This window comes from Thermobia domestica, chromosome 7 (genome assembly GCF_964235325.1).
Source record: "Thermobia domestica chromosome 7, izTheDome1.hap1.1, whole genome shotgun sequence".
Taxonomy (NCBI): domain Eukaryota; kingdom Metazoa; phylum Arthropoda; class Insecta; order Zygentoma; family Lepismatidae; genus Thermobia; species Thermobia domestica.
In genome coordinates, this window is record NC_137460.1 from 227,085,414 (window position 1) to 227,106,752 (window position 21,339).

The window sequence follows — 21,339 nt, forward strand, 5'->3', positions numbered from 1 at the left end:
GTTTACTGTAATGAGATCCATAGAATGTCAGCTATGGGAGGAGAAAATAAAACAGAAGTCTAACTTTCAGTACTTAGCTCTAGTATTAATGTATAATATGTGACATGAACTCAGATTTTCAAAATGAATTGCTCCTGGTGACCATAATGATCCTAGTGTTCTTAAACTTTCATTAATTTTGCTACACCTATGTATACACTTTAGCAGATCGGTGTAGTAAACAATTATAAAAATACATAAATAAAGTAATTGGGAAAATTCGTAGTGTCGGAAGTGAATAAATTTCAACTTTCAATATTAATTTCGTCCACACAATTATATAAATACTATTTAACATTCTATTATACACTTAATATAAGAACATTGTGCAATAATTATTATTCATAATTTTAATTATATATACTGTCGTTGCATAATGTAATTCTGTTTTTTGTGTTTCAGTGCTGGTGTTGGTCGTACGGGTGTGTTTATTACTCTGAGCATCGTTCTTGAGCGAATGCAGTACGAAGGAGTGGTGGATGTATTCCAAACTGTCAGAATTCTTCGAACGCAAAGACCTGCCATGGTACAGACGGAGGTACGAATCTCATTCTTTTAGGTCACCTTAAATGTACTTTTTAAAAAAAATGTTAGTTTTCCAAAGTACAACATTCTTACAGAATTTGGAATACCGAAAAGCTAGTTAGATTAATTAAGACATGTTTAAACGAATTCCAAAGTAAAGTCCGGGTAGGGAAATTCTTGTCTAGAAGCTTTCACATCGAGAATAGCCTGAAACAAGGAGATGCATTGTCACCATTATTATTCAACTTTGTCCTGGAGTACGCTATAAGAAAATCAAAGATAGCAACCAGAGCCTAGACCTGAATGGTTTTCACCAGGTTATGGCATGTGTTGATGATGTAAATTTAATAAGGGATGATAGGAGAACAATAGAAAGAAATACAGAGATCTTATTAAACGCTTGCAGGCACATGGATTCAGAAGTAAATGTAGAGAAAACTAAATACATGGAAGTTCGTCGGGACCGTAATACTGCAAATTATGAGTGTGTTAAAATGTCAAATAATACTTTCGATAAAGTGGGTATATTCAAATATCTATGACCAATATTAACAGACCAAAACCCTATTCACGAAGAAATTAAGTGTCGACTAAAAGTAGGGAACTCTTATTAAAATTCTTTCAAAATCTTTTGTCGTCGCGAATTCTGTCGAGGAATTTTAAGCTTAAAATATATAAAACGATAAACACGTCTGTTGTTCTGTATGGTTTCGAAACATGGTCACTTACTCTGAGGGAAGAATATAGACTAAAAGTATTTGAGAACAGGATCCTGCGACGATTATTCGGACCCAAGAGAAATATGAATGGGGAATGGCGGAAACTTCATAACGAGGAACTACGTAATTTATACCTTTACCAAACATAGTTAGGGTCATCAAATCGAGAAGGATCAGGTGGGGAGGACACGTAGCCAGAATGGAAGAAAGTAGGAATGCTTTCAAAGTTTTAACTGGAAGTCCAATCGGAAAATAACTATTAGGAAGACTTAGGCGTAGATGGAAGGATAATATTAAGATGAATCTCGCAGAAATACGAATACAAAGAAAAACTGGATCCAGTTGGCTAAGGATAGAAGTCAGTAGAAGCTTTTGTGAACGCGACATTGGACTTCCTGGTTCCATATGCCATAGAGTTAGTTTTCCAAAATGACATAAAACCAACATGTCTACATAATTGTATACGCTTTCGGGAGACCACTGTGGCTTAGTGGCTTATTTCTGTCATGTCGCTGTTTCGATCACAAACCATTGCGTTTTTCGTAATTGACAAGAACGGTATGTCTGTAGGTTTTCTCGGAGTTCTGCCATTTCCTCCTACATTATTTTCTACCAATTGTTTGATTTGCATTCATCATCCATCTCCTCTATCATGCATTGCTTGATTGTGAAATGTTAAACTAAAACTTCCGATTCATTTCATCGATATATTTGTGCAGAAAATCTTTAGAACAAGTGGGAAGAACACAAAGTCATTGTAAGTTAGGCTTGCTATACATTATGAGATAAATCCTAGGAAATATCTTATGATTTATCTTACGAAAAATGTACGACATATCTCGTAGGAAATCCTAACCTTTTGTGCCATACACGTGAAGACTTTCCTGTCTCATATCCTCCGAAGAGGTACCAGGTCTCTCAATACATACTTGGCCAGCAATGTTTTCCAGTGCATTCTGCATTGCATGTGTGTTGTGATCGAGCGTTGACTTTGCATTGTGTAACAATGTATGCACCTCTTATGCACTAATAAGTGCGCAAATAGCATCTATGCTTGGCGGGGAGAAAATAAATTTGTTTTCACTTTCTCTCACCTGATGTTGCTTAAATCGAAGTTTTACAAATTTTCTTTCCGAAATAGAGCGTGCTCTACACAAGAGAAATCTCATAGGATCGTTCAGAACCTAAGAAATGACATGCGATCTGATCCATAACACGTTGAGATTTTGACTCTAGGAAAAATCGTGAGAGATTTCCTAGGATCTATCCTATAGTGTATGGCAGGCGTAAAGTACAGAAGTACAGAGAAAATATTATTTGGAACTTTGTACTTGTTCAGAATGAGTTATTGTAGAATCGCTTTGAACATTTACATCATGATGCATAAAATATTATAGGGATTTGCTATATTTTATATTTAGAATAGAAACTTTTTATCCACCCCATATGCTACCTCAATATGATTACGCGAGTTTTCAGGTTTTGGCTTGATTGTTTCAAGATTAGGATTCCTTCCCCACGCCCATAATAATTTTGCGATACTGTTTTCTTTTTTTTTTCCTTTTTCTTTCTTTTGGAAGGGACTTTTTTTCTTTTTTTTTTTTTTTTTTTCAAACTGCTAGGCTGAGAAAATGTGTAGATAAAATTTCATAACTTATGATATAATGAAGGCAGTTTTACTCTGAAAAATTTCATAACTTATGACATAATGAAGATATTCATTGGAAAATTCCACAACTTATGATGAGGGGATCTTTTACTCTGGAAAGTTCCGTAACTTATGATGAAGGAATTTTTCACTACCGAAAATTTCATAACTTGTGACATTACGAAGAGGTTTTTTTTTGACTGTGGAAAATTTTATTACTTATGACATGATAAAGGATCTTCTTACACTGGAAAAGTTCATAACTTAGGACATGGTGAAGAGATTTTTCACTCTGGAAAATTCCATAACTTATGATGAAGGGATTTTTTAATTTCAAAAATGCGGTTAACTTATGACGAAGGGATTTTTAACGAAGATTCCGTAATCTATGATGAAGAGATTTTTTACTCAATTCAATGGCTTATGATATAACGAAAGGATTTTTACTCTGGAAAATTCCATAATTTATTGTGAAGGGATTTTTCACTCTGAAAATTCTGTAGCTTGAGCAGCTTTAGAGTGAGAATATTCTTCATCATGTCATAAGATTAGCAGCGTAATTGAAAACGTATGCACTGAGGAATTGGCTAAGCTTACGCACTGTTTGTACTATAAGTTAATGCAAGAATGCTAAAGTGTCTTTGTCTTTTAAATATTGAAGGTGCTTTCATCAGTAAAGTATGGTTCTTTCTTAATGCCTGACACTCTTGATAAACATGATATCTTCTGCACCCTGTCTGACAAACCAGAATAAATTGAAGCTCGCACGTCCTTTAATTTTGAATAAGGGAGTGCGTGCTAACTCCAGTGTTAGTGTTTTACGTCTAGAAAAGGTTTGTTATTATTATTATTATTATTATTATTATTATTATTATTATTATTATTATTATTATTATTATTATTATTATTATTATTATTATTATTATTATAAACTCAAATTTTCACCTGTAGACATGTCATGAACATTAAAAAGCAATGCTTAGTATACCGTTTCATTTCATCTAAAACTTTCGGGATGACCTGTATTTTAAGTGTTGGATAACATTAAGCCTTTTTTGATCAATTACCAAAAAGAATAATGTTTTTAAAATTGTATTTCTTTTCTGTATTTCAGGATCAGTATCAATTCTGTTACCGTGCAGCTTTGGAGTATCTAGGATCATTTGACCACTACGCAAACTGACAGCGGATCTGTGGGTGAGGGGTTTCCTGTTAAGGTTGAAAATCACTGCCCGTAGTTACATATAAAAAAGGAAAAGGTTAAAAAAAAAAGTTTCTTATTATTGGGAAACAAATAAAGAGGAGGCATATTTTGTAGTGTGCTTCGTTCATTGAAGCCGAAGAAAGATTTAAAAAAAAAAAAAAATGCATGGAAGATGCATTTATTAGTAACATAAACCGGCCAGGATCCCCTGAAAAGTACCCACACTAACCCTTGTCTGAAAATTGTTATTTCAAAAATGTTAATACTTGAGGAAACAGAAGATACGTTTAGGATGAAAACTTTTGATTATGGCTACACTTTATTGCTGCTAGCTTCGCCTCCCTTTATCGTGCTTTTCATAAAAGTTATGCCCCGTTTATTCATATTCAGGTGTAATACATACATATATATTAATTCCTAGTAACACGTAAAGGTCTCTAAAAGTACTTATTTCAAATAAAAATATACATTTTCGTGGAGAAAAAAATGATACGAACACTTTCTGTATGTTCGTGAGAGATAATTGTCTGTGTATTATAACAAAAGCTCTACGTAAAAACACATATACACACCAAACTTTTTTTTTTTTTTTTTTTTTTTTAAATATCACTGAAGAAGGGAAGTTCCAAGTAAAATGGATCAGAGTCCCGTTTGTTGTTTCTTAGTGCTGTGATGCAGTCTGTTGTACGTATACATCGCGCGCGCTATGAGAACATTAGTATCATTCCGTTACCCGTCCAATGTGTAGCCGCCTTAATGTTGCAATGTATAATCCTATTTTTGCTGATTCTTTAATCTAGAAATATATATATATATAAAATATATATTTAAACATAAAAGTGACACTGCAATACAGATATGTATATATATTTTTGTTAAATGACTAACATAATTCGTGTTACGAAAAGTGAAACTGATGATGGATATCCAAATCTTTTGTAATTAATGCATATTAACATTATTTAATGTTTGGCTGACGGCGCAATGCGTTAAAAAGGTTAAAAAAATGCTTAACTCTTTGATATGCAATGGATAAGCTTTTCTAAATAAGTGGAAACTCGCAAATGTTTTTTTTTAAGTTTTTTTTTTTTTTTTTTTAAGTTTAACTAACTTTTATTCAGTATTAACATTTGTAATTAAGACGATAAAAAGTGATTCACTAACGAAATGAGAAATAGAAGTTAAGAAAATTCGTTGGGAATAAAGTTTGACAAGGAAATTTAGAAATATACTAAGGAGATATTTACTTTTAAAAGACACAAAACCGACAATTTTCTATCTTACGTATCACTCCAATTACATTTATGATAGTATTATTGATTTTAATATCGCGTGTAAAAATTATTTCCATAAATTACGTAAAGAATTGTGTTTGAAATAGCACAAGGCTAATTGATTGACGTAGTTTTAAAACACACACACAAAAAAGTACTTATAACTTTACGTGTTATTAGGATTAATAAAACGTCATGTGTTCGAATTAAAAAGAGAGAAAAAAAGCAGCTCTATTAAAAACAACAATTAGAAAAAAGCAAAACAAATCAAGCACAATTTTTGGATCATTTTGAGTGTACGCTGCGTGTTATCTAATGAAAAAAAAGAAAGAAAGAAAAAGAAAAGTGTGTGATACAGTAAAGTGCTGCCACCTACTGAGCATCTAAGTTAACATACACAGTATTTACGTACGAATAAAAGAACAGTGTTGAAGTTTCCTTTCAAACGAAAGAGAAACGTTAAAAATGTAAAGAATAAGATTATGTGGAGTGAAAATCATATGAAAAAAGAAATGTACCTCATGTTGTAGGAATTGACAACACTTAAGAAACTTTTGTGGAGTGTTTTGTGCGTAGTGCTACATAAAATATAAATACATTAATAAATATATATAAATATATTCGTTGTGTTTGTCTTTGGTAAAAAAAAAAAAAAAAAAAAAAAGAAATTGAATAAATCTGAACTAATTATATTAGAAGTGCATGTTTGAGTGCGTGATACGTGGAGAAGCAATTTGAAACTTATTGACAATCGAAAGAACTATTGTGTGCAACATTGAAGAAGGAAAGAATGTGTTGGTGAAAAACAGGCTTGTTTTTTTGATGACTTTCTGGGTACGAAAACCAGTGTATAAAAAAAAAAAGAAAAAAACTGACTTGTGTGTATATTGATGAGCATTAAGAAAAAACGAACTATACCAAGAGACCTCAGTGAAAAACTAAAACAAAAAGAGTCAAAAAATCACGTAGGTGCCTGCTTCTGTTATTTGCTGAGGAATTCTTGCTACAAGAATTAAAAAATAAATAAATAAATAAACTTACTCAGCTCAGCTACTAAAAAAAATCATAAAATAAAATAAAATAAAATAAAAAAGCGCAAATTACGAGAACATTTCAATGTGTCTGTTTTTTCACACTGGTCACAACATTATTATATAAGGAAAAAAGAATATTATATACATATATATATCTTGATTTTTTTTTTCTTTCCGAAATCTTTGGTGCTTTATATACATATATTATTATAAAAGTATCTGTGGGACTGGTCGCTTCGAAGTATGTGTTTTAAGTGCTGTGTCGAAGTGAAGATCTCTTACCACATCCCCATACTTTCTCCCTCAATACGAACAACAAACAAATAAGTCATATCACTTGTTGAAATGTAAAAAATAAATAAAAAGTGGCACCTCTTTTTTTTTCTAGACTGACAAACACGTTCAGTGAGTGACAATATATACATATATATATATAAAAAACAATATATATATACATATATGATCTTTTGTTATCAGAGCACAACTTTCTTTGTTAATAACTGTATTTACTTTTTTTTGTAAGTATATTTTTTTTAAACAACAATGAATTTTTTGATGTCTTTGTGGGTTTGGCAGCTTTTGACTGCACAAGTGATTTATTTTGTCCCTTTTGTAGTATTAATATCCAAAAAGTGTACTTTCGTGTTATGTTTTTGTAATACCTTATTTTCATTGTATGTTTATATGGGTTTTGCTTTCTCTAGTGTTACGTCAAAGAACACCGGGGAAAATATGCTGCCATATCGTATTATGTTCTTTTTCATCGTGATTTTTTTTTTGGTTAAATTAAAAGTTGCATAATAGATATCTCCCTCTGCTCTCTCTGCCCTCCCCTTTTTTCCTGCCCGCCCGCTAAAACCCTGTTTGAAATGCGTGTAATTGTGTTGGACTTTTTTTCCTCCCTCCAAACACATGTTTACACACATAATTGCGCATATCCCTCCATTATTAGGAGGTGCTCTAAATGAATTAAAAAAAAAATGAAACATATAAGACTTTAAAAAAAGATATACATATTATATATAAAATTTTAAAAAAAGAGATTATATACAGTGCATTTTTACGTATCATTTTTCGACTCAACTTATTGAAAACAAGTTTTTTTGGTCTATTTGCTTCAGGTACATGTGAGTTTTAATACTTGTATGTGTGAAAAATTATACAAAAGAATCAATATTAGTATTTAATTGTTATACAAGTTGTGAATGATACCTTTTCTCTCCTCCTTATTACTTTTTGTTTCATATGTAACTGTATTGTGGGGAATTTAATATTATTCCTGACTCAACTTATCGCACTCTTTGAACTGTTGATTATGTTTTTGCCTTACAAACAATGCTGAGATTTGATTCTGTTATTTGTTATTCTAAACAGTTATATTATAAAACAGCCTTGCTTCTACTTTCATTGTAATATTGATAAAAACGAAAAGGCTATAGAAATAATAATTTTTTTTTAAGGGAAAAATCATGTACGTAATAAAAATAATAAAAACGAAATCCTTAGGGAAATGTGGGAATGGACATCATGTTTCATTCTGTTCAGAGATCTTTAGTTCTCTTTGTTCCACAGTCTTTCACTTGTCTAGATTTTGCAAGGGAGGATATTCGGAGGAAAGCATTGTTACGATGTGGAAATATTAATACTCCTTTCTAAATAATTATTTTTAAACTCAATGAAATTTGCGTGAAAAAGTTGCAAAGATTATTGTATTTACTTGATACCTATACTTCGTTCGCATGGATTTATAACCTCAATATTTAAAACTTCCAAGTTAATTTCGAAATTATTTTACGTTGCAAAATTCAACCGTTGATAATAGTTTATGAATCGTAAATTCCCATGGATAGGTAACTAACGTTTGAAGAATGACACGGTTTTCCCTATCTGATTTACATTTTTCACACTTTGTGATATTGTATTTCCAATAGTTTCTGTTTTTGCATGAGTTTTTAATCAGTAGATGTAGTAAATTGATCATAGACAACCAAATCAAGATAATCCTTGTTATGAAATTCTTAGCCACATGAATTCTACCGCACTACATGATTGTTGGCGAGGCGAAACTGTTACATGTTAATAATGTTTTTTACAAGAAACGTATTGTTTTGCTCAGTGAGTAGTTTAAATCGGATTTCAAAAGTATCTGTTTGATTGCTTCCTCCATGAGGATTTCTCTAAAACAATTTCGAGAAGATAAAGAAACTAAAATAACCTTGGCATTTTCTTACTTAATCATTCCCCTGTAATAATATAAGTTGCCTGACGTCCCTTTCGCCTATAACTTCTGATGATATCATCCACGAAATGGCGAAATATTAACTAAGAGAATCTATGTACGAGTGTCTTTGGAATCAAGCTAGTGTGTATTTTATATAGACCTGGTCTTCGAACGGATTATTCTTCACACAAAAGAGTAATAAAAGTTCCATTTTGTAAGGTTTGAGACTTTTCTGCAGAGAGGCTTTAAATTTCGTAATTTGTAAAAGTTCATCTTAAAAGAATGTTAAAATACCCACTTCAATTTCTGATGTCAGGTGAGCTTTGTGGTGGACAAACACCGTGTACGTGGGTTTTCTCGGGGTTCTGCTGTTTATTACCACTTTCTTCATTCCACCATTTCATTTATTTCTCATCATCACCGTCTCTTTTAGCCTAGCTGGCATAACCATGGGACGTAAAACTTAAAAGATTTCATTTCATTTTTTTTTTTTTTTTTTAATTTCTGACAAATGTTTCCACCGAATCTATATTCTGTTTTAATTATGCTGACGTAAGCTATGGAATATTTCTATATTTATCTTGCTGAATGTATGTTCACTACAGCTCTTACAAGAAACGTAGTATATTTCTCACATTATAGCCTTTCCCCATTTTTGAAGAATATATATTTTTTTTATTAAATGCATTTTAAAGAGGTTCCTTGTTGTTGGGCTTCAAATCGCGCACATTTTTTTTTCTTTACTAGTTCTCAATTGTATTATACTCAGAATCAAGTCTCAGTAGTTGTATTTTAAAGCTTTAATAAGCTACATCTGTAAATAATGTTAAAGAAAAAGAACTTTGGTTTAAGAAAAATAAATAAAAAATATGGCTCATTGACTTAATGTTGCAAATGTCACAAGCTCAAAAGAGACAAAAACATTTTGTTTTTTCAAATTTTGTAAGCGTCTTGTACGCCATTTTATGTCTGGAGTATTCTACAACTTCTGTCATATATATATATCTATTTAAATATTGTATGTGGTTTATTTTCTCCAAGAAACAAAAATTGTCCCCACAAATGTTTCCCATTAAACCTTAAAAATTCCCCCCTCCCTTTCTCCATCTCTTAATTCTCAGTAAACGTTAAGTGTTGCGTTTTTTGTACATTTTATCTGTAAAAGAAACTAGAATCAGAATTGAAAGGCTTTTCAAAAGGTGAAAAAAAAAAATTGTATAAAGTTTTAAAAGAAAACTTTGCAAGGAAGAAGTAACTGATGAAATATTGAATATTCTAAGGAAAGATCATATGTAGAGAAAAAAAAAGTTAATGTGTAGAAATAAAAGAAAGAAAACATTGTAAAAGGATGTATTATTTTTTTCAGAAACCATTGCTGTCCCCTTTATTATTATTATTATTATTATTATTATTATTATTATTATTATTATTATTATTATTATTATTATTATTGGTAGTAGTAGTAGTAGTAGTAGTAGTAGTACTGCTGTTACTACTACTATACTATTATTACTATACTACCATTACTACTACTGCTGCTGCTACTACTACACTACTATTACTACTATACTACTATTACAATATTACCAACTACTTCAACACTATTACTACTACTATACTACTATTACTACTACTACTACTGTGGTGGTGGCATCAGTTTCAAATGAGGCAGAACTTTATAACTTTATCATGAGGGACGTGTCCCCATAAAAAAGTAAATAAAGACTCAACGCAAAGTCTTTCTATCACGTCCTCACGATTTAAATCATAGGAGTAATTACAATATATTTAGAAAATAATCAACACCTGTTTATACAAAAAGGAATTGTTTATTAGTTTGAAGCTTTATTGGATTGTATAAAAATACGGTTTACTTTCAATTGAAGGTCTTTACAGTGGACACTGATGAACAAAATGACATTTGTCATGAAATAAGAAATGCATTGAAGGGTCTAGATTTGTTAAAATAGAATTATCTGCTTTTCAATTGTCATGAAATAAATGCATTGAAGGGTCTAGATTTGTTAAAATAGAATTATCCACTTTTCAATTGTCATGAAATAAGAAATGCATTGAAGGGTCTAGATTTGTTGAAATAGAACTATCTACTTTTCAATTGTCATGAAATAAGAAATGCATTGAAGGGTCTAGATTTGTTAAAATAGAATTATCTACCTTTCAACTGCTAATAAACGCAGTCAGCTATAGTTTCATATCAGTGATATTTTCACATGAAGCAAGGTGTTTCTTGGTATATATGATATCGTAATACTATCTCTATTTTATGTTTTTTTCCGACTTGTTTCACGTTTAGCTGCCAGCCGTTATTATTATTATTATTATTATTATTATTAGTTACTTATTTCCTAATTTTACTGGATAAACAGGGTGTCTATCGGTCACGAAATCAGAAAACTGTCATGAAAGTCACGAAAAAGTCACGAAATTTAGCTTTTGGGTCACGATTTTTTTAACTGTACAAATGTAAGTACAGATTGAAAAATTTGTTCTATAAAACAAAGTTCAATACCAAAAATGTCTATCGTCGGCTTTAGATGCTACCAAATCGTTTCTAGCGCAAAGTACGTTTCTATCGCATGGATGAAAATTCGTCCTAATTCGCATTGAAAATATTAGGAAATTTTATGATTTGGTAAAGAAAAAGTCACGAAATTTCATTTTAGAATTGTAGTAGACACCCTGATAAAGAAATACACCCCCTCCATCCCTGCTTCTAATGTTTGGCTTTGTCAGTCTCGTTTCTCCTATTACTTCACTACCGGTCTTAACTGTCCGGTTGTTATTAGGGCATAAAGTAGAAACGCAAAAGAAAGTCGATTTATCCTCTGTGGAAGGTGAAGGGACGTCCAGCCTTTTTGACTACTTTGTTCAGTGGAGAACTAATTGTAGTTGTGTAGGTGTGTGGAAGTAGTGAGGAGTTTAGAAGGCATTTGTGTGGGCAGACTTGTTCCCTGCTTCCTGGAAGTGATCTTTGTAGCATGCTGAGTTTGGTAGTCTGCCTGAAAATTTGGTGTTCAAAACTTTGAAGTTGATGGGTTTGATAAACATCGCTGTTTCTTGCCATGTTTTTGCTGCTGATTTTAAGCCAGAGTACCGCCGAGGTTTACCTCTTAGACCTAGGAAGTGTTGAGGAAAGAACGTAATATTTAATCCTAAAATTCTGGTTTTTGAAGTAAGTTGATGTTTTCCGAGAAGAAAAGAGGTGAGCCGTACGTCGTATTTGATCGGATGATAGTCTTATAGAGGGTGTTTCAAAATAACACCGACAACGTTTGGGAGATGATTCCTGACACCAAGATAAGACGAAAAGTATAGACCAACCTGGGTGCACAAATGCTTCATTTCGGAGTTATAGACTGCCGAAAACATGAAAAAATAAACTTTAAAGGTTCATAGCTTCAATACTATGGGACATACTGTGGTGAGGTCAAGACTTCAGTTAGGAACTAGTATGTGCCCTATCCAAATATCTATGTTTCAGAATCATGCGGTATTTCCGCAACAATTTTTATAGAGGTAGTTGGTGAGTACTTCAAATTATATGCCCGTAGCCAAACTGCCTCTATAAAAATTGTTGCGTGAGTACCTTAGGATTCTGAAACATGGATTTTTGGATAGCGCACATATTAGTTCCTACATAAAGTCTTGACCTGACTACGGTAGGTCCCATATTTTTGGAGCTATGGACCTTTAAAGTTCATTCTTTCATGTTTTCGGCAGCCTATAACTCCGAAAGAAAGCATTTGTACACCCAGGTTGGTCTATACTTCTCGTCTTATCTTTGTCAGGAATCACCTCCGAAACGTTGTATGTGTTGTTTTGAAACACCCTGTATACCCCTTTTATGATCTCTATACTCATGTTTTTGTTTGCTATCAGGGTTTGATTAAGTGGATTATTCTTAGTGTTTTGTGCTTGAGTTTATATGGGGTCTCAGAGTAGGCGGTTGTCCAGAGTTACTCCTAAATATTTCGTGGGTTTTGATGGTCGGATATATGACTAGTTGCCTTTGATTGTTTGGAAACAGTCTTTGAGTGTTCCTTTGGCCTTCGGATAAATGAGCACGAGTTGGGTCTTGTTGCTGTTATCTTAGAGTTGCCAGTCGAAGCACCATTTTGAAAACCTTTCTGCTTGCTTTTCTGGTCTTTTTAGTATATGCTTTTTCACTGTAGAAGGACGACCAATAGGCAATTTCGTCTACATATAGCACTAGCTGAATGCGGTTTGGTTGTATAATGGGAGTGTCTTTCACATACAGAATATACAGGAGTGGGGCTATTGTGGTTCCCTGTGGACTCTCCTTTCTACCGGTATTGGTTGCGATAAGATGGTTTCTCCTTTAATTTTGGTGCTTCTGCCGCTAAGGAAGAAGTGTACCCACCTGATAATAGTTATGGATATGCCTATGTTGGTTAGTTTGCAGAGTAAGCCGTCGCACCATATAATATTGAAGGCACTACTCAAAAAAAAAAAAAAAAAAAAAAAAAAGTTCGAGTTCGTAATTACGTTGCATCGCTTTTCGTGCCAAGTATTGTATTCTTAGGACTTGGTATATTGTATTGTTTTTAGATCAAATCGAGTTTGGTTAATGTTTAGCTGTTTACTATCTTCCAGATATGTGTGTATTCTTTTGACTATGATTTTCGATTAAATTGGATAGTATGGCTGTTAAAATTACGGATCTGTTGTGCTTTCGTCGGGTATAGGTATAAGTATCGTGTGTGATGATTTCTAAGAATATGGTGCATATCTTGGACGGTTAACCTGATCCAATTAACCTGTTGTAGAACAAGTTAACCTCTTTCGACTAATATACTTAAAAAAAAATCTTGTCAGTTCGTCTCGTTGAAATAACATAAAATTTTAATGTATATTAAGGAGGGACTGCGTTCCATTTCGATCTTATCCTACACGGTTCCGTGTTCGATTCGAGGTGAGAACTTACGGTTCAGATTCCATATTAGACTATTTACGTCTCGTATAACCTGAACGCTGAAAAGGACGCTAAACTCAACAAACAAACAAAATTGTAAGAGTGACCAAATCATAGACATGCGTACTGCGATTCAAGACGCGTTTAATTGTAATATCACATCTTACAACGTCAGTAATAAAATAGGAATTAAACACATCTTGAACTGAAAATAAAGCAACATTATGCATAATTAACTAATTAAAACTAACTAACGCTATAACCTATGGAACCCGGAGGTTCACAAAAGCTCTCCACTGACTTCTATTCTTTAGCCAACTGAATCCAGTTTCTACTTGGTATTTCTATTTCTGCGAGATCCATCTTAATATTATCCTCCCATCTACACCTAGGTCTTCCTAATGGTCATTTTCCGATTGGTCTTCCAGTCAAGACTTTGAATGCGTTTCTACTTTCTTCCATTCTAGCTACATAACCTGCCCATCTGAGCCTCCTAGACTTGATGATCCTAACTAGGTTTGGTAAACCGCATAAATTATGTAGTTCCTCGTTATGAAGTTTCCGCCATTCCCCATTCCCGTTCCTCTTGGGTCCAAATATTCGTCTCAGGATCTTCTTCTCAAATACTTTCAGCAACATTATGCATAAGAAAATTAAACTAGAAGTAGAAGAATTTAATCAGAGTTGTTCCCATAGGCATCTGTGACATGTAAACATTTAGAGGGATGACTAGAAAAAAAAAACTTTTAGACCCTAATTAAATTTATATCGAAATTCTGATGAAAACAGGAAGCTACTTGAATTAGCTAGCGAAATCCAGTTTCTACCTCTACCAGAACAATTAATCATAATATTCTTCCATCATTGGTAAGTTTCTTCCTATATATTTAGAAGTTTCCGTAGACTATGATCCTTATAGAACTTCGTCTTGCTGTAGGAATTATAACATTAATGCACCATCCATTTATATTTCCCCACCTTCCTTATTTTCCTTCCATTGTGCCTTCTACCATGTCACTTAGGACATTATTGGAGTAGAAATTGAATCCTAACATATTTTTATTTATTTCACATTATATTCTTTTACCTCTTTATTACTATTGCCTCTCATTCGTTTATCATTTTAATCAGCCGAGTGGTTTCATTTTCCTCAACATACAAATTTCCAAGAACTGTAAGTACAATATTTTTTATCTTCCTTTTATAATGACCACATTCCTTCTCCGTAAAATGCAAAACTTTACAGCTGAGTTCTCGATGTGACTCTTCATTACACATAATATGTTTCTCATTACTATTATTACAACTATCTTCACCATTTTTCTCACATGGCTCTCTGTTTATCGTTTACATTTTATATCTTCGTTAGTACTACTACTTAAATGTTGAAAACTAGTCACCTATTACATTTTCCTTGGTCCGACTTCTATAATTGTCACAGCCTCGATCATCCAAGCTTCACTTCTTTTTTTTATTGTTATTATTTATTTATTTATTTTCATCTCTAACTATTTTCTCAGCTATTCTATATCTTGTTTTGATATCATGGCAATTTTCGATTCATATTCCGCAACAGCATTCATATAATATGAAAATAAATACAGGGTGTCCCAGGAGGAAGGGGCAATATTTTGAGAAACGGTAGTATGGGTAATTCTAAGCAAAAAAAGTTCATATGAACATAGGTCCTAACCTCAACGGTTTGAAAGCTACAGGTAGTGAACAATTTTTGACTTTGTTGCGTATTGTTCACCCTGTAACTGTTTTATAAACGTGAGACATAGCGGATTCGAAAGGTGATGGAATGACCTTCCCAACGGTATGCAGCATGTGGCAGTGTTGTCTTTGGAAGGGAAGCTATTGATGGACATTTGAGAAAGTTAAGGTTATTTAAAGAAATTGGATGACAATACTGATTCCAAATATCCCTCAATAACTTCTCTTCCAAAGACACTACTGCCATATATTGCATATCGTTGGAAAGATCATTCCATCACCTTTCAAATCCGCTATGTAACAAGTCTGTAGAGTAATTACAGGGTGAGCAATACGCAATATAATGTAAAAATGGTTCACAACCTATAGCTCTCAAACCGTTGAGGTTAGGACCTATGTTCATATGAAGTTTTTTGCTTAGAATCACTCATACTACCATTTCCCAAAATATTGCCCCTTCCTCCTGGGACACACTGTATTTATTTTCATATTATATGAATGCTGTTGCGGAATACGAATCGAAAATTGCCATGATATCAAAACAAGATATAGAATAGCTGAGAAAATAGTTAGAGATGAAAATAAATGAAAAAAAGAATGAAAGTGAAGCTTGGATGATCGAGGCTGTGACAATTATAGAAGTCTGACCAAGGAAAGTATAATACGTGACTAGTTTTCAATATTTAAGTAGTAGTACTAAAATATTAATTCATTATATGTTTGTGAAGTTTTGTCAAGTTTTCAGTAGACGTCAGCTTATCATTTTCTTCCAAGTACTAATTGTATTCAAATATTCATTTCAAACGGTTCATTCGATTTCCCGTGATGATCGGACAGACAATCATGATGTCACTTTTACATATTGACCGCGTATTTAGAGATCGTCCCTTTTCCCCTCAAAAGTGGATTTTTAAGGACTTCGGAAGATGGGCTCACATATTTGAAAATAAGGTGTTTATGTTCATCTCTTCCTCTTATGATATATGCGGTAATGAATTATAGAAACCCGACTGGAACAAATGCTAAATACAGTATATTAAAAAGATAATTTCAAGTGCTTCATCCGTTTTGCTATGATGACAAGACATAGCAAAACGATGTCATCCTTCCTAAATATTGAGCAAAAATGATACAAATTACCCCTATTCTCCACTTAATACCGAAAGTTCTAAACACGGTCGGACACGAGCACACTCGTTTTAAATGAGGTTTTTATATATCAAGTTTCATCTCACAAATGTTAGATATTCTATTTTTGGCATAAATGTTTAACCCCCTCTCCTCTGTTACGATAAGCAATTTAATAAAAATGGCGTGACAACAACCCAGTCCGAAGTAGATGTTAACTATATTAATAAAAATCATTTCAAATGATTCAGCCATTTTTCATTATGATAGACAACGTATTTTTCATTTATTTGCTATGTAGATATAGATTAATAGTATTGTTACTGTCTTGTTATTTGTTTATTTAAGTTATTAATTGATATAAAAATGAGGTGTTATGTTCAATGTTTAACAATATCTATCATTTTTCATGTTATCAACAGTCAAGTAGCGAATTTTGTGTGTAATATTAAATTACATTGAATTTAATGTGTCACGCTAGTAGCAAATTAAGCATGAATGCTAAAACATTGTTCAGTTTCAGTTCTCAAGAGATTTTCTTTCCTGTCTTTCTATTATTTTGTCAATAGATTACAAAACACTGGCACCTGACTTTTGCATGTATAGTCTTTAACATTTTTTCCACATATACTTTCCTCAACGTTTAAGTTCTTTAGTCTAAAAGAAACGAATGATTAATCAAAATAAATTCTAGTTAAAGTAAAATTTTAATTGACTCTTGAAGGAAATCGAAGACGAGACTACAAGAACCAAAAACACATGCGCTAGCCACTAGACTAGCAGAAAGTAGGGGTAGTATCATATCTATTCTCCGTGTGTATGACGACGTTTCGTCTTTTCCAGGTCTCTTTCGGTCATACCGGGACACGAGTGTGACTGCTTCCAGGTCACGAAATTCTTAACCAGTTTCATCACTGATTCCCAATACTAGTATAATAATAGGGTCTGTTCCAACCCCAACGGGTAAGAACTGACTGTGGTAAGATACGTTTTTTCTAAAAACGGAGTTCGATTCTCGGCGGGATCTCACGTATTTCGCATTCCACGTTGAGCTGTAAGTCCATGTCTCATAAAGCTTTGCTGCTGAATGGGACGGTAAAATCAAATCAACTACTACAACTAATAACAGACATTCTAGAAAGAACTCTGCAGACCATTTTCTTCATAATAAACTTTTTTTCGCACAAAGAGAACAAGCATATATGTATAATAACAAGCATTCTGTAAAAACTTCCTACGTATTCAAACGCTTAAAAAAATGATGTAAAAACTTCCACTAAAAACAGGTTCTAGCAACCAAGTAGGCTATTTTTTGTCATTATTCAATTTGATCAGATGCTTCATTTGCTAATGAAATGACATTACATGTTCTCCCTGAAATATATGCAAAGGAAAATAATATCTTTTGACCAAAAATCCGGCGTTAGATACGTTAATTTATATGAAAAACCGGAAAACAGAAGCTGATTTAGTGAACTGCTCCCTGTATTTATCGCTAATTTTTAGTCAGTTTGTAACGATAATATTATAACCATGGGACGTCAAACTTGTGTTGCGTTCTTCAAGGTTTAAAGTTTTTAACATATTTCATATTCTATCGAGAGTCAAATTCATGGTGTATATTTCAAGGTGAAGTTTCCCTATCTATTCAAGAAACTTGTATTTCAGCATATAAGGGCAAATATTTTTGCTAACTTCAAATACGCTGCATTTCATTGCAGTTTAGTTTATTATAAACCATTGCTTAATTCTATTATAGAATTGTTCATAATATTTGTCATATTATCTTCGACATTTTCAAGTATAAATGTATCGTTTTTCATTTCTTTATATAACGAAATGCAATACCATAGTGACATTTTGTACTATGCTGTCTGTTTCGTTAAGAACTAAAAATGAGTATTTTATATCTAAACGAAAAGTAAAATTAGTTATATTTAGTTCCAGTAATAAAGATGATAGAAGCCAATGTGCTGACGATACATAAAACAACTGAAATCCATCTTCTTGACCATAGCTAATTATGGACCACAATTCGTCGCTTGAGAACCAGAGGAACGTAACTCCATTTTTGTAGGTTTACAAGCGAGAGGACAAAAATATTATTTTCTTAGAAAGATGTGTTTTGAATAAGATGGTAATTGAGCTACATTACAACAGATGGCGTTGCGTTCCATTTATACCAAGTGGGGTTTTCAAAATTATGTCAAACATGAAGAAAACGAAAATTGGAGTTACACATTTTTGGAGTTACGCTCCTCTGATTCTCATGCGACGAATTCAATTTATATTTGAGCTATAAACTTATTCATAGTTTTTATTAATAGTCAAATCTAGAACAGTTTTATGCTTGTAAATTCTACTTCATCTTTTTCGCTTGACAAAAAAAAAAAAAAAATAAATAAATAAATAAATAAATAAATAAATAAATAAATACTTGCAGAATATCAAAACACACCTTAAACTGTGACCATATATTTCTGTTTACTGGAGTTCTACCTGATCAATGAAAAATTAAAAGTAAAAAAGTAGTAGGACGAAGATTCGAACGCGGGTCGCGGGAATGCAAACTCTGCATGGGTCCAATGAGCTACGGAACAAGATACGCAAGACCTCTACTCTATAAATATCTCTATCTCAAGACCTCTACTACCCGATTGCGATAAGCGTAAGCTTCACGCTTTGAAAGAACTTTTTTTTTTTTTTTTTTTTTTTTTTTTTTTTTTTAAGTTTTACGATATTTCTATAGTGTTTTGTATGAACTGCAAACAGAGGGACCATGCAGTTATCGATTTGGTTAGGGATTGAGCTTTTAAAACCTTTAAAACATTTAATTAAATCGCGAGGTGGTAGCAAGGAAGTGTACCGATTTCATTCTCATAGTAAGGGACAAAAGATACTATCCAGCGGAAAACATGCATAAACTTATGTGTCAGAGATTACTGGACTTAACTTTGTGTGTTTGTTCCTTGCTATGAAAACTTGAAGAGTAGAATTATCATTTTCGTACATAATTAGTATAGTACATAAATTTACCTCTCTGCTATTTTGCTTTAAGATCTGGATTACATATTAGAATAATGATGAATTTGCTTCCTGTCTGCTATCATGTGTAAAAGCCAGGCACAAAATAGAAACACATGCAGGACAACGATCCGAAAAGACGACTAAAACTAGCTGGGTTAAAGAAGGAGGATGAAAACATTAATGAACTGTTGGTTTAAAGTTCCATCTCCTACGGATATGTCCTTTGGGCATTAGTGAAATGAAATAATAGACCTTTATTGCAGTGTTGTCAGATTCAGAATAACAGACTTCCCGTTAAAGCCCTGAAATTTCCGATCGCTTGCAAATTTTCCCGCCAGGAAAAAATATTAGTCATTAAATAATTAAATAATTATTAATGATTAATTAAGTAACTATTATATTAATAACTTCAAATTAAATCAAAATAACTATGAACAATCAATCAGAAGTTCATCTTTTCCTGCGGGAGTAGAAATCTATAATAGGACATTGGTGTCTTTCCATTTTTTTTTTATCTCTATTTGGTATAGAGAGAAATATACATACAAGGATCGTGCAAGGTTGACCAGGATTTTTGTACTAAATAATTGATGAATAGCCGAATCATGATGAAACTTGCGGGTGAAGTAATATATTCTCCAGTAACTAGCGAGCTCCCTCGTGGCTAAGCGGTTAGCGTACGCGCCTCTGGCGCGGGAGACCCGGGTTCGATTCCCGGCGGGAGCTCATGTGGTTCGGATTCCACGTTAATCAGTAGGTCCACGTCTCATATAGCCTCGCTGCTGAAAGGGACGCTAAACTAAAAATCAACTCCAGTAACTAGCGCCTGGCATGACGTATTTGGCGCATGCGCAGCAGTTGCAGCAATCATGGCGGCAGTGGTGTGTCTGTGGCGGTGTGTAATCAATTTTCTTGTAAAGGAGAAAGTTAAACCAGCTGAGATTTTCAGAAGATTGCAAGCACAGTATGGTGAACAAACGATGTCACGGACAAGAGCGAACGAATGGTGGTAGTTTCGCGAATTACGGACGCTGGTGACAAATGAAGCGATGGACACATTCCCCTGACTCCAGTCACACCACTGAATATCCCACGTGTTGAGCAAATGATTCTTGAGAACCGGCGAGTAACAATGCGGAATATTGCTGCCGAGGTGAATATCAGTGTCAGGAGTGTTGAGACAATCATTCACGACCACTTACGCTTCCGCAAAATCTGTGCAAGGTGGGTTCCCCGCTAGCTGACATTTGATCAGAAGTGGATACGCATGACGGCCTGTGAATAGCTTTTGAATCGGTTTCGAACCGAAGGTGATGAATTGTTGCAATCCATCATCACGTATGATGAAACATGGTTGCACAATTCAACCCCAGAAACCAAGAGAAGCAGAATGGAGTGGCGGCATAAAGATTCCCCGCCGCCCAAGAAAAGGATAACGCAGCCGTCCGCTGGAAAGATCGTGGCAAGTGTCTTCTGGGATATGAAGGGTGTTATCCATGTGGATTTTCTGGACAGAGGGAGCACAATTAATGGCCAGTATCACTCCACATTGTTGAACGGTGCTGTACGAAAGTCCATTCGCAAGAAAAGACCTTAGATGTTGTCTGGAAATGTCATTCTTCTCCATGACAATTCCCGTCCTCACACGGCCAATTTGACAACAACAACTCTGGTCGAAATGCGCTGGGAAGTTCTGCCCCATCCCCCCTACAGTCCAGATTTAACCCCTAGTAATTATCATTTGTTTTCACTCAGTAAAGACTATCTGGGAGGGAAGAAATTCACGACAGATGAAGCACTGCGGAACGATATCCTCCAGTGGCTACGACAACAACCAAGTTCTTTCTACA

General features: G+C 33.5%; 1 protein-coding gene across 7 annotated transcripts in view; it reads left to right on the forward strand.

Moving 5' to 3' along the window:
• Window positions 1-6,086, forward strand: part of Lar (tyrosine-protein phosphatase Lar) — a 1,526,023-nt gene extending 1,519,937 nt beyond the window's left edge. For all 7 annotated transcript variants that reach the window (XM_081765888.1, XM_081765893.1, XM_081765890.1 and 4 more), the window contains 2 exons: window positions 442-577; window positions 4,046-6,086. In XM_081765888.1, the coding sequence (XP_081622014.1) occupies window positions 442-577; window positions 4,046-4,114 (205 nt within the window). In that variant the 3' untranslated portion in view covers window positions 4,115-6,086. The remainder of the gene's footprint in view (window positions 1-441; window positions 578-4,045) is intronic.
• Window positions 6,087-21,339: the final 15,253 nt, after the last annotated feature.